The sequence below is a fragment of the Enoplosus armatus genome, chromosome 11, assembly GCF_043641665.1.
Source record: "Enoplosus armatus isolate fEnoArm2 chromosome 11, fEnoArm2.hap1, whole genome shotgun sequence".
In the NCBI taxonomy this organism is placed as follows: Eukaryota; Metazoa; Chordata; class Actinopteri; order Centrarchiformes; family Enoplosidae; genus Enoplosus; species Enoplosus armatus.
The window spans coordinates 10,152,448-10,165,604 of NC_092190.1; the positions used below are offsets into that span (position 1 = coordinate 10,152,448).

The 13,157-nt window shown below is 41.5% G+C and overlaps 1 protein-coding gene across 1 annotated transcript in view; it reads right to left on the minus strand.

The window, feature by feature from the left end:
* The window catches only part of col4a2 (collagen, type IV, alpha 2), a 56,779-nt gene that overhangs the window by 9,739 nt on the left and 33,883 nt on the right, over window positions 1-13,157 (minus strand). Inside the window, exons 4-27 of the mRNA XM_070915002.1 lie at window positions 7,517-7,651; window positions 7,358-7,402; window positions 7,131-7,247; window positions 6,959-7,027; window positions 6,788-6,823; window positions 6,551-6,604; window positions 6,400-6,435; window positions 6,206-6,247; window positions 5,188-5,259; window positions 4,997-5,041; window positions 4,853-4,900; window positions 4,720-4,755; window positions 4,581-4,625; window positions 3,992-4,049; window positions 3,224-3,337; window positions 2,758-2,907; window positions 2,532-2,603; window positions 2,183-2,334; window positions 2,012-2,084; window positions 1,735-1,841; window positions 1,414-1,603; window positions 964-1,008; window positions 605-679; window positions 415-513 (exon numbers count right to left, since the gene is read on the minus strand). Coding sequence (XP_070771103.1) covers window positions 415-513; window positions 605-679; window positions 964-1,008; window positions 1,414-1,603; window positions 1,735-1,841; window positions 2,012-2,084; window positions 2,183-2,334; window positions 2,532-2,603; window positions 2,758-2,907; window positions 3,224-3,337; window positions 3,992-4,049; window positions 4,581-4,625; window positions 4,720-4,755; window positions 4,853-4,900; window positions 4,997-5,041; window positions 5,188-5,259; window positions 6,206-6,247; window positions 6,400-6,435; window positions 6,551-6,604; window positions 6,788-6,823; window positions 6,959-7,027; window positions 7,131-7,247; window positions 7,358-7,402; window positions 7,517-7,651 — 1,915 coding nt within the window. The remainder of the gene's footprint in view (window positions 1-414; window positions 514-604; window positions 680-963; window positions 1,009-1,413; window positions 1,604-1,734; window positions 1,842-2,011; window positions 2,085-2,182; window positions 2,335-2,531; window positions 2,604-2,757; window positions 2,908-3,223; window positions 3,338-3,991; window positions 4,050-4,580; window positions 4,626-4,719; window positions 4,756-4,852; window positions 4,901-4,996; window positions 5,042-5,187; window positions 5,260-6,205; window positions 6,248-6,399; window positions 6,436-6,550; window positions 6,605-6,787; window positions 6,824-6,958; window positions 7,028-7,130; window positions 7,248-7,357; window positions 7,403-7,516; window positions 7,652-13,157) is intronic.

Sequence of the window (13,157 nt, forward strand, 5' to 3'; positions counted from 1 at the left end):
ACCTTTATCTCCTCAAAGTGTTTTTCAATGCGTTTAGGCACATCGGCGCATCACACTTTCTTCCCCAGGCTAACAGTGACGTGATCTTTGGCTATGAGCCATCCTCGGACATGGCAGTCGGGTACTTGCTCTTAATGTGGTACAATATAGTGCTAGTACTACTACTAAACTGAAGAGAAGCATAACACAATTTACATTTGCTTTTCTGGAGGAAATGGTCTCACAATAAGCTTCGTTTAGTGCACTTCATTTTTAACTTCAGGCCTCTGCCAGCTAGCGAAGCCGTTAGCAGAGTGTGTATGCAAATTAACCTATAGACTGGCATGCATAACCGGTCAAAAATATTTGCAGTGGTAACCGTTCACATCCCTAATCTGACCATTGCCCAGTAAGTGTTTTCTTGTCACTCCTTACCTGGTGGTCCAGGACGGCCACCTGTCCCTTGATCTCCTATTTCCCCTTTCTCTCCCTGTGCTCCAGGTGGACCCTGTGGTCCTCTTTGGCCGGAAGGACCTGTTGGTTCACAAAACATAAACGGCATCAAAAATGACTCAAAGCAGGCACGTTGAAGGCAACATTCAGCACTAGTGTCTTGTTGTTTTACCTGGGAAACCTGGTAATCCACTGGATCCTGGAGGTCCAGGCAGCCCAGGAGGTCCTGGAATAGCATTGCAAGGACCTGAGAAGAACACAGTCTTTAGGGCAACATCATGGTTGTATGTAAAAGTTTTAACTGTTTATGTGGAAATTACTATTTTGGTGCAAGTGATTTTTGTCAGCTGCCCAGCGTGGACTGTCTTTCAGAACATAGCTTTATCATTACATTAGCTGGTATCACCCTAAATCTCAAATAGTAAACAATTCAAAAATCATCATGCACACAAGTCAAATAATCCAGAGGCAAAGCACAACAGAGTTGTTATAAAGGGAGCAAAAAGGTGAAAACTGTATTATACCAGCTACCTGTTACATCCACCTGTCCTCCATCTCCTGTTGGATTACAGCCGCCTTTCAGTTGCAAATGAGAGAGAATGAAAGAGAGAGGCATTCGGAACAAGAGTTATTCAAAAGCACAAGCATTATCTCAAACAAGCTTAGCCCCAGCTGGTTTGAGGGATGCAGCAACTGCATCAAGGTGACAACAGGAGGCGAAGAAAGAAAAGTTAATAAAATGGCAAAATATACTTGTCATGCTTCCTTTCTCCTTTTTTTAATCACAAGCCATTAATGTTCATTCCCATTTCACTGCTTTGCATTAAATTACAAAAGCGAGTATTTTAAGAGAGGCGAGGTAAAATGAAATATCAAGTGAAGTGAAAACAGGTCAAATCACTGTAAAGAGATAAAGCCTTGGAGGAGAAATATGCATCACCATATTGAGACTGAATAGAAGGAAGGGAGGAGACAGCTGCCTCTCACCTGGGCTGCCAGGTGTTCCTGGAACTCCATGATAGCCTGCGAGGCCGTCATCACCAGGTAAACCACGTTGACCTTTGAGGCCCCCAAGGACTGCACCTGGTTCTCCCCTTGGCCCAGCTGCACCGGTTCGACCAGGTAGACCTGGGAAACCTTTGTCTCCACGTTCTCCAATGGGACCTTCTCCCTGTTGACATCAACCAGAACAGTTATTATACTGTAGGATATACTTGTCATTTGTCATGAGAGGAAATGAACAAAAAGTCCATATGATATGACGAGTATGTACAATATGAAACTGTAATTATGGAGACTCACTGAAGGACCTCGGACCCCATGGAAACCAGGCAAACCATTTTGGCCTGGAGCACCCAATGCTCCTGATACACCGTCTCGCCCAGGAAACCCTGGGTCTCCAGAATATCCTGTAGCGACAAGCATAGACATATGCATACAACCATGTATGAACACACACATACAACCACACATGTGCATACAATACGTTAACACACAGCAGAATTCATTATCTGAGTCCTGGCCCACTTGTACTTCTGGTGCTGATCTGATATGAGATGAAATAACAGGTACACTGCACCTTTCTGAGTGGCCACACTTGTGTCCCCTTTTCGACCTTTTGGGCCTGGCACACCACTTTGTCCAGGAAATCCCTGTGAGACAACAAAGAAAAGTCTGAGGAAACAGAGACAGGCTTAAAATGAACAATGAAAAAGAATGAATGAAGACGACATGACTTGATTGTTCTTACAGGGAATCCGTCGTCTCCTTGGGGGCCTGGGACTCCTGCATCCCCCTCCTGACCAAACTCTCCGGTCATCCCAGCATCACCACGGTCACCAGCAGGGCCAGGTGGCCCCGGTGGAGAGTTTACAGTGGTGCATTCACATTCCCCATGATCACCTAAATGTACATACAGTTGCACCCACAGGTCATCAACATAGTGTTTTACTGTGTGTATTATGGATATATTCTTTTACTCAGGGCAAATTAAATGGAGGAGTAAGTGCTTCAGAAAACTGCAGCTTTCTGTGTTATTAACCAATAATCCACCATGATGTCAACAATCCTCTTTAGCATTAATAGTATGCCTACAGTACCTTTCACTCCTTTAGAGCCTGCATTGCCGGGCCTTCCTCTCCCACCAGGAGCCCCCTTAAAGAACTCTGCCCCTACAGACATATAAAAAAAACTTATAGAAATACAGAAAAGGCACAGACATTTACAACTAATAAACAAGGAAAGAACAGAAGATAAAGTATTTAAAACCTTAGTGTAAACGTATTGCAAATGCAAACTCACTCACTCACTCACTCACTCACTCACATGTTCCTTTGGATCCTGGAGGGCCCCTGTACCCTGGGCGCCCGCTGATGCCTGGGGCTCCTGCACTGACAGCAGGGCGTCCTGGTACCCCTGGTTGGCCCTTCTCTCCTTGCTCCCCCTTTACACCAAATGGCCCAAAGAAATCAAACACTGGCAGACACAAAAGGAAATTAAAAGGACATTTTTATTTTTGCCATTTAAAACTCTTAACTCTTGATCAAAGGTTTTACTGAACATTTACATTATATATATAGTGTTCTTTAGTTAATATTATCATTTTGACCACTTCAGAATTTTATCCCTTCTCCATGCACCTGGTCCTTTACTTGAACGTTAAAGAAGGTTCACATGACAGGAAGTGTGCAGCAGTCCATTGTCTACACTGTGTTCATTCTGTAACAGCTCTCTTGATAATGACTATTTGAGTCTGTGGATGAATCTCTTTGTGCAGCCTCAGTTTACAGACCTAGTTGCTGTGTTTCAGAGGCGGGGCGTCCTGGGGGTCCGGGGAAGCCTAGGTCTCCAACCGGGCCCCTTTCTCCTTGTGGACCCTGCTCACCAAGAGCACCGGGAGGACCAGCTTATCAAGTCAAAGCATAATTAAAAGAAAGAATTATTAGAATCTGAGCAACAGGTTCCAGACATCTTATGCTCATACATCACTTCCTGTAACTGCTTTCATCCATTCTTATGTAGCTCTGTGACAGATTATATATGAGGGATTATAAAGAGTTTCTGTTGTTTCCTCATTTGAATATACTGCAATAATAATAGCAATTGTTCTGTTTGTTTAACACTACTGGAACACAAACTAGATTATCTTACTCTTCTCTGAGTAATAATTTCCCATGCTAGTGTTAGTGTTCACTGCCACATTTCTTTTTACACCTATATGACACAGATCCCTTAACATAGAAACAATCACTTTTCAGTTATTAATTACTGTCAGTTCAACCTATTGCTTCACCAAATGGTCTGCTTCGTCCTGCCGGATGACAGAAGCTCTATTGTTCCTATGGTTCACGGAGTGTATGCTATGGATTTTAATAACCCTCATCAGGTCCATGTTCATCCTGTGTATCTTGAACTCCTGACCTTTTTTCCCCACAGAGTTTCACTTCATGTCAGCAGCAATTTTGTCAGAGGGCATGTTAACACTTGTCAGGCAGTGGATTTCATTTTCAAACTCTTTCTCTTTTCTATTTTACTGTTTGTCTGGTATTAATCAACTTACCCTCTGAAGGCCAAAGGGATCCTGATGAAATCAGTTCTCCTGGGTCACCTCTGAATCCCTGAAACACAAAAACAATGTAATTTCTTCAGTATTCAGCGGCTACAATTTCACTTGTCATTTTAATGATGGTATTGTAAAGAGTCTTGAGTACAAAGGCCGGATGTGACTGGATGAGATCATGCGCACACATGGTTTGAAAATGACTGTGACACATATCCTCCTGTTGTCTTATCATATCTTGTTTTCCTTTTAATTTTTGATCTTGTTTCCTCCTCTGTGTCATCTCTCACAGCGCCTTGTGGCTGGATTCACACTCACAAGGTTCAGATAAACTATAGTTATAAAACAAGAATCCTTCCATTAACCTTTTAAGTAGCCTTAAAGCTGTTCAAATCACCTTATTCCAAACTGTCTGAAGCTATACAATGTTTACACTGAGTGAAATATTAAAAACAAAGACTTTTATGGCTGCACCGCTTTATCAAATGCTGATACTGATTACTGATAACCAACCTCTGGATTTGTGTGCACGTATTTTTGTCAGTTAGATTTCAGAAGAGTTCAGATGCACAATCGAGTTCATTCTCACCTTAGAACCATCTCTGCCTTTTGGTCCTGGTTCACCGAGATCCCCCTGAAAGAGAGTCGTCATCATTAAGTTATAAAATGACATTCAATTTGATAATACAATAATGATATGACACCTCTCATCCTTCGCACAAACATACCCTTGGTCCAGGAGCCCCATCTGCACCAGATGATCCCTAGAACAGCATCCAAAGCAGCACATCATATGAACTGAACACATGGAAACAGGACAGTTTCTGGCTGAATTGTGTAGAAAAATGTGCCCATGCTCACCCGCGACCCAGGGAATCCCATTATACCAGTTTCTCCTTTGTTGTCAGCCTACAATAATACAGAACAAAAGAAAAGATGAGCAGAGTAACTTACAATCTGTGTGTGTGTGTAAATGTGTATGATCGTTCAGAAGTGAACACATACCAAATCTCCTGCTTCTCCTTTCAGACCTTTCTCTCCAGGAGATCCCTGAAATGATAAAAGAGGAGGATATTATTGGTTCATGGGTGTGTCCATAACACTCCTATTTATATTTCAGATTTTAAAGACCATCTTTGAATGTCATTGCAGTGGGTTAATGAATAAAGATGGACAAGCTTCACTGATGTACAGACCGATGGTCCAGAGGGGGGCAGAATTTGTTGATGTGTAGAGTTTCCTTGTGGCCCTGGAGGTCCGATGTCCCCCTGTGGTGAAAGTAGGAAGTGCAACAAATCATCATCAAGTACTCAGATCCTTTACTTAAGTAAAAGTATTAATACCACAGTTTCAAAATACTCCATTACAAGTAAAACTCCAACTTATGTAAAAGCACATAAGTATTAGCAACAAAATATACATAGAGTATCAAAGTAAAAGTTATGTAGTAATTGACATATCATTATATATGACAATACTAGATTGTTGCTGTAATGTGTACAGCATTTCGATGTGTAGTTTTATTTTATTTATAGTTAGGTAGTTTAGTCTACTGGTTCCCAACATAGGGCTTGGCCCATCCAAAGGGTCACAAGATAAATCTGAGAGGTCATGAGATGATTAATGGGGCAGAAAAAAGTAAGTTACTTTAAACAAATCTGTCTTCGTTTTTTGGACCGTTCTCTAATCTTTTTTTGGTCGTGAAATGTTGGATAATTTTATCTCTTCAGTAAAAAAAAGTTATTCAAATGAAACCATCTGAGAAACTCACAGACATCTGTGACAAGGGGCCCAAACTAGACACTATAACTTGTCACAAGCCAAAAATGGTGGGAAACCAATGATTTTATCGTTATAATTGTATTGTATTTTATGAGCTTAAGCTTTTTTATCTTATTTATGAGCTAAAAATCTTACAACATCTTAATCTGAAAAACAGCTAGTAACTACAGCTGTCAGATAAATGTAGTGGAGTAAAAGTTACAATATGAACCACTGAAATGTAGTAGTGTTGAAGTAGCATTAAATGGAAATACTCAAGTAAAATATAGTAAAAGTATCTCAAAACAATACTTAAGTAGTTATATTCCACCATTGCAAATCATTGCATGGGAAAGTACAGACCTCAAACCGAAGTGGATCAGATGATTTGTGACCTAACCCAGACTTGACTAATAGATATTAGCAATGCATTTGACAAACATGGTCACTCACTTGGTCTCCTTTGAGTCCCTTAAGCACTTTGGTCATAGTGCCCTGCCCAGAAAAAAAACCAAAAAACACTTGAAGCTTCATTCATAAATTCAAGTTCTTATTTGACATTTCATGCAGCATTTACATCAATTTTCTAATATATTACATTAAATATATATTGTATGTATATATTAAATATATACATGTTGCTTTACCTTTGGTCCTCGGGCACCTGGAGACCCTGGGGGACCCTAGAAGAAGACACAGACAGGATCCTAATAAACAATTTATGTCATAATAGATTGGACTTCACAAACTAAAATCAAAATTGCACATAAATAAATGCACACACACACACACACTTACCTTTGGTCCTGGGAAGCCTCTGTTACCCTGCCATCCTGGGTTTCCTTGAGGCCCCTGACAAAAATCAAATGACAGACAGTCGATATGAGAAAGATTGCCACAACATAAAATTGTGTAGAAGTAAGTTTCAGATAAGCTGAAATGTATTAGTTAGTGCAAATTAGATATAAGAATATTATCTGATCATATCTCTATGATCAGCGTACAGTAACAAATCATTTGAATAATGTGTCTTACAAATACTCCGTTGACCCCTGGTGTCCCTGGGTCTCCCTGTGGAGACAAGGTCAAAGATTCATGAAGTTAATTACATCTATATGACTGTGTTACAGCAACATCAAATATAAATGCAATGCCAGGAGTTCCTCAGAACAAAAGTCAGGTTTGGTGTACGCTCCTCTTCCTCACCCTGAAACGCTCCATGTACACACTCAGCTCCAGAGAGTCTCCCTTCGCTCCCTTCCTGCCCGGTTGTCCCTGACAGATGACCACAAAAAGACAGAGTAATGGTCACTTACAGGAAATGAGACTCTACATATTTTACAATGAACTATCCATACAGTTTTGGAGTTGAACTAACAGGAAAACCAGGTGAGCCACTGTTGCCCGGTTGCCCCGGTAACCCTGATTCTCCATGTGTCCCGTTACAGCCGTCTGCACCTGGCTTGCCCCTGGGCCCAGCTTGTCCTGGGTGGCCCTGCGGAGCGAAAGTCAGATCACAACAGTCAGAGCACCTCATGAGCAGAATCAATACTCAACATAGAGCGAGCTTCAACTGCTTTCACCCAGACTGATGGATGGACTTACAGGAATACCGTCGTTTCCAGAAAACCCAGGAACACCGGTCATTCCCTGTGTAGCGACAAGAATCACATATTAAACAAGAGGACAAACGTGAACAAAACGTGGACAAAAGTGTTTTGATTTTCAACAATTTAAAAAAATAGAAATAGAAGAATATTTTACCATATTTCCTTTAAGACCTATGATGCCGCCACGGCCATGGTCACCTCTCGGCCCCTTTGGTCCTTGTATGCCTGGATCCCCTGGTCTCCCTGGAGGCCCCTGATAGCCCTGAGGACCAAGAGGCCCAGGGGAACCCTGAGATTGAGACAGGAAAAAAAAGAGTTGATCAATTCAAGTCAACGGAGCAATTCACCAAATAAACTTCCAGCTGCTGCACATTTGCTTATAGTTTGGAGCATAATTGATCTGAATCAATTATTGTTTGATTACTTTTTATCAATAATGTCATGAGTGTTACATTGGTGATATCTGGGGTAACAGAAATGTAAACTTACCTGTTGAAAATAGAGGAATTAGGAGAGAAGATTTGAAAATTAGGTATGTGTTATCAACAGTTTAGAACCAAAGTATCACAACAATGCAACAAGAAGAATGACAAACCACACAATCAATTAAAAACATTTTCCATATTTTTTACTTTTCCATATTTCTACTTGTATTTTCTGATTGCAGCACAAGGGGGAGACAAACACCTTTTTCTTTTTTTAATGAAATCCTCTCCTTCAACACTCCACGCTCTCTACACCCATCCGGTGGTCAAACAGTGTACCTACAAATATCCACTGTCAGAGAACAGCTGATGGGTAAAAACTGATGCCGGACAAGCAATGCAACCAAATACACATACAGAAACGTCTCAAGAATATCCATCCCTATCCAACATCCCTTTTGGTTCTTTTCAACTTTTAGGGACACAATGAGAGATTCTTGCACCCAAATTAACTAATATATTATTGTTTTAGAATCTGCCTGGATACAGTTTAAAACCTGCATGCTGACATATATTTTCCCTCATTTATCTTACCCCCCCCACCCACACGTTATTCCAGGACATGCCAGACAGAGCAATGAGGGGAATAAGTTTAAGGTAGATAAAGCCAGACCTTGCTGTCAAATGTCTCCTTAATTAAAAATAGATACTCACAGTGGCCAAGCAAAACTTTAAAGGCAAAGTTAAGGGCTGTTTAAAGAGGATTTTGATTGCTGACTTTTTGAAACTGCAGACAGACCCCTAATCTGCAAGCTATATATAACAATTTGATTATGATACTCAGAGTGATGAAAGAGAGAAGACAAGAGAGAAGACAGGCAGGCAGATAGGAAGGACGGAAAATGTGAGTCTGGCAGCGGCGGAAGTTTGTTACTGTTCTCTAAACTATACCTCTGCTACGTTTTGATCATCTCATTTTTATCTCCTAATTAGATAGGTAGATCTGCGATGTGTCTGCAGGCTCGGCAGTAAAGTACGTGTCCTCTCTTCCCCCTGCTTCACTGGAATCGCAGCTACACGTCGACAAGGAAAACAGCAGGATACAAACAAACACACTCACAGCAACGCATATGAGAGGGCAAGGAGCTTCAGGTCGAACAGGTGCCTCAAACACAGACACACACACACATACACACATCTCAGCGTCCCTCAGAAAGAGGATGTTGTGTGTGTCATTTACATCTGGGACTGGACACAGCCAGGGGAGACGCTCGAGGGGGGTGCGGAGAGCTGGAGAGGGTTGGTGGGATGGAAACAGAATAATACCAGGACAGCACTTTTAAAAGGGTCAAAAAAAAGGGTGTAAGGGTGAAGATACCATGGGAATTGTGCGTGTTTGCATGGTCTGGGAGTTCAGAGGGTCAGTAAGTGATGACCTCTGAGGTTTCGGGGCCTGACAGTGTTCCTGTGAGAACCAACAAACACAGTGATGTTGTTTATCCCCAGACAGAAATGCTTTGGGCCGTGTTATATGAAGCAAGAGCCAAGGGTCTCGAAGGAATCAATAAAACTGCAGGGAGCCTAAACAATGTCATACAACAATTCAAACAAGCTCACAGACAAATCAGATGCAGATAGTGTGAGATAAAGCCTCGGCTGAACTCGTATAACTGATGGCTAGATGTGTGTGTGTGTGTGCGTGTGTGTGTGTGTGGTAGTCAGAGCTTTGTCTATGGGTGGCTTTTTGGAACAGGAGGTGTGTGTTTTGTCTCTGCATCAATCTCAACCCTGCAGCTGTTGCCTATAGAGGAGACAACAGACAGACAACAGTCCTGTCACAACAACTCAAACTCCACATGATTAACGGGCAGTGTGTCATACAGTGTGTGCTGTGAATTTATACATTTACAGATGAAAACCGATTAGACATACAGTCAGTCACAGCATGATAACGTCAGTATATCTTGATGTTATCACAATGGAGATGGTATCACCATACTGGCCATTCTGCAATGACAAATCATGGTGTCTAACTTTTCTCTTGGTACATAACGGAAGGAAAAAACACAACCTCAAATGGAAGAAAAAAAAGCAGGAATTACAGCTTATACTGCACTGATTCACCACAACGTCAAGAGCTTTCAGTACCACCGAGTTTGAGGGACAATTGAGATGAAAAAGTGTGTGTCAGACTGCATGGGGTCTAAAACACAGACAGCAACAAGAGTCTACAGCCCCTCTAGTGGGCCTGTGAGGCTGCACTTATACACAGCCGTGCTTTGTGCTAAATGCTAACATCAGCTCGCTAACATGCTCACAATGACAATGCTAACGCAATTATGTTTAGCAGGTATATTGTTTGCCATGCTCAACATCTTAGTTTAGCGTGTTAGCAAGACAAACATTTGCTAATTAGCATAGTACATCTGAGGCTGATGAGTTTTGCAGGTATTTGGAATCATGGTAGCGCTAGAGGAAAAGATGTTTCAGTCTGGACCAAAGTGGTGGACCTACCGACCAACTCAACTACGCTGAACATGTGGCTAAAAATGTGCAATCATTAAAATGTGAAGTCATAAACTGGCAAAACCCTGACCAGCCAGAAAACAGCGGTTCAGAGTTCAAATGTGTGCAAGAAAACAGCACGTAAACATCTCTGACTCTGGTGAGAAGAACAGTGACTCCCGATGCTCTTCATCATTCAATGTGGATTCTTTTTTTTCTTTTTTTTTTTACAAAGTAATTTGCACGTGGTCAAGATTATAGATGCAAATCATCATCCTCATAAAAAGGAAATTAATCAAGCTGACTAATTTTCTGAAGACAAATGGTTCTGTCAAAGTAATAATTTTGCTATAATTCACAAAGATGTAGTAAAATATACAGCGACAGAGGGGAGTGAGCTGGAATGAGGTGTTGTAATTCAAAATTGGCGTATTTCTGAAATAAACTGTGTGTGTGTGTGTGTGTGTGTGTAGGTACGTATGTGTGTCTAAGCATGTAAGTGCATAAGAGATCCTTGTCTGGAGCACTTGCATGGCACATTATGTGCACTGGTCTGTATCTTTCTGCATGACTTAAACAGATGGCTGAGAAATACCAGTCTCCTTTCATAACTGATAACGGGGGAGATGCATATTTGTGTGAGTGTGTGTGTGTGTGTGTGTGTGTGTGTGGACATGCAGCACCAACAACTACAAATGCTGGATCTACTGTAAACACTAAAAAATAAAGGCACAGCAGGAAAACACAGATACACCATCACAGGCACGTGATGGGTGTGTAACTTTGGTATCCATATTAAGGTACAAAATACTTGTAGTTCTTATAAGTTTAAGTAAACAATTGTATCTATTTGGCCCAAATGCACAGTTACTTAAGTTAGTCATAATAACAGGGGCCCAGCCCTTGTGCACCAGCACAGGGATTTGGGTTCAGCCCCTTCCTGGCTAGACCCCATTAAATACAGTGTCAGTGCCAGATATTCTACCCTCACAAAGCTTATAATGTTCACTTTTTGTTAAAACTTTCCGAGACGTGTTAATTCAACTATATGTTTATTATTGAGGTCATGGTTAGTGGTTGTGTTGTATTGGACTGATTATATAGAAATACGTTTCTAATATTCTTCCCCCCTCCCGTCCAGTTCAACACGACTCAATAATGAATAGAGTCAATCAAAATTGAACATCTTCGTTAAGTGCCTCAGTATGCTTCAAAGGGAGTGGTTTTCATATCATCAAACAGCATCTGAAATGCTTCATCCACACCTTTCTGATGTCATTGGGGGGACTGAGTCTATTTTGTAGCTTTCCCGACATTAACGCAGTGATTTGACAGGTGCGCGGAGGTGAGAAAGTTTTAACTTGTCTCTCAAGCTCTTTTTTCATCCTTCACATGACTACCTCTGTCACCTTTGATGTGTACAAACGAGAGCAACTCCATGAATGACTTATTGTCTGAAAGTATGTGCTCCAATCCCCATTTGTATGATTGATTGTGTCCAGACTACAAAGACTTGTTAAACACACAGAGTTCTTGGAGACTGATTAGGCACGTGGTCGGACAACACATTGTTAGAAGTAGTTTGTTTTAAGCGTACTGAAAGCTTGAACATGTCTAAATCAAACCGACCGCATCTGTTCCATACATCATACTGTAGCCAGTTGTTTCATTAGCACTCTGGACGTTCATCATTTCCCTTCTCCATCTTCTCCTGAGCTAAATCTCTCTCCAGTCCTCCCCACTCTTTAATTACCAGCCCTCCACAGCTTCACTTCCTTCATACCTCTATACTCCCCATTCTTATCTGCTCAGACTACTTCCACCCAGCATTTCCTCCCCTCCTCTCCAAGCCTCTCGAGTGTTCTCACATCCCTTTGCATCTCCTCTTACCCTCCTTTTTCTGCCTGTATTCTTTCCCTTCCTGTCTCTGCTGGGCGAAGAGTGACCACATACAAGCCTACAAATCAGCCAGCCACAAACTGTGTGGGGAAAAAACTGAAGAATAAAAAATTTGAAAAAGCAAGAAAAAAATCACAAGAGATGACAAAAAAGCAATGGGGGGAATGCAAGAGAGGACCTGAATTTGTCATGTAGCCACAAGAGTAGAGGTAAGTTTGAGTTGTGATGAGTGAAAGGACATAAAGCAGAAACCGCAAGACTGACCAGGAAAGTAGAAATGCAGATTGAAAGATAAGAAAGAGAAAGCGTAGTATAATAACATTCTGAACCTGTGTAAACAGAGAACCTGAAATCGAGATCAGAGGAAGTTGAGGGCTCTTCAAACAGACATGTCTTGTCTCTAAAGGACAATGAACACACATACATGAGGTCTGAGTTCCTGTCTGTCTTTGAAGGCCGGTCATGACTTTACCAGATTATGAAGCTCAGGACACATGTGCTGCCCTCTGGCTTTTTTTCTGTGACTGTAGTGGTCTGCAATCCTTTATTTGTCTTCCTGTCACAGACGGCTCGCGTCATACCTTCGGCCTTTTGTCTCGTGAGCTTCATAATGAGATACAACGAGCCATCAGTCAGCAGTCGAAGGAAAGAGGAGGAAATGAGGCAGGCAGAGGGTAGATCACAGCTGACCAATAATCTCCAGGAGTTTAGATAGTCAAGAACATTTCTCAGTGGGCTTTACAGTCTGCACAACATACAACATCCAGTGTCCTTTGGCCTTCAATTTGAAGGAAAAAGAGAAACTCAACACAAAAAGTTCCAGCTTCTCAATTGTGAGGATTTGTTGCTTTTCTTTGTTTTATGCCACAGTAAATTGGTCATTTTATGGATTTGGACGGTTGGTTGGACAAAAAATGGCTGTTACAGTTTACTACAGTCTTCTAATAGGACTGTAGTAAACTGTAA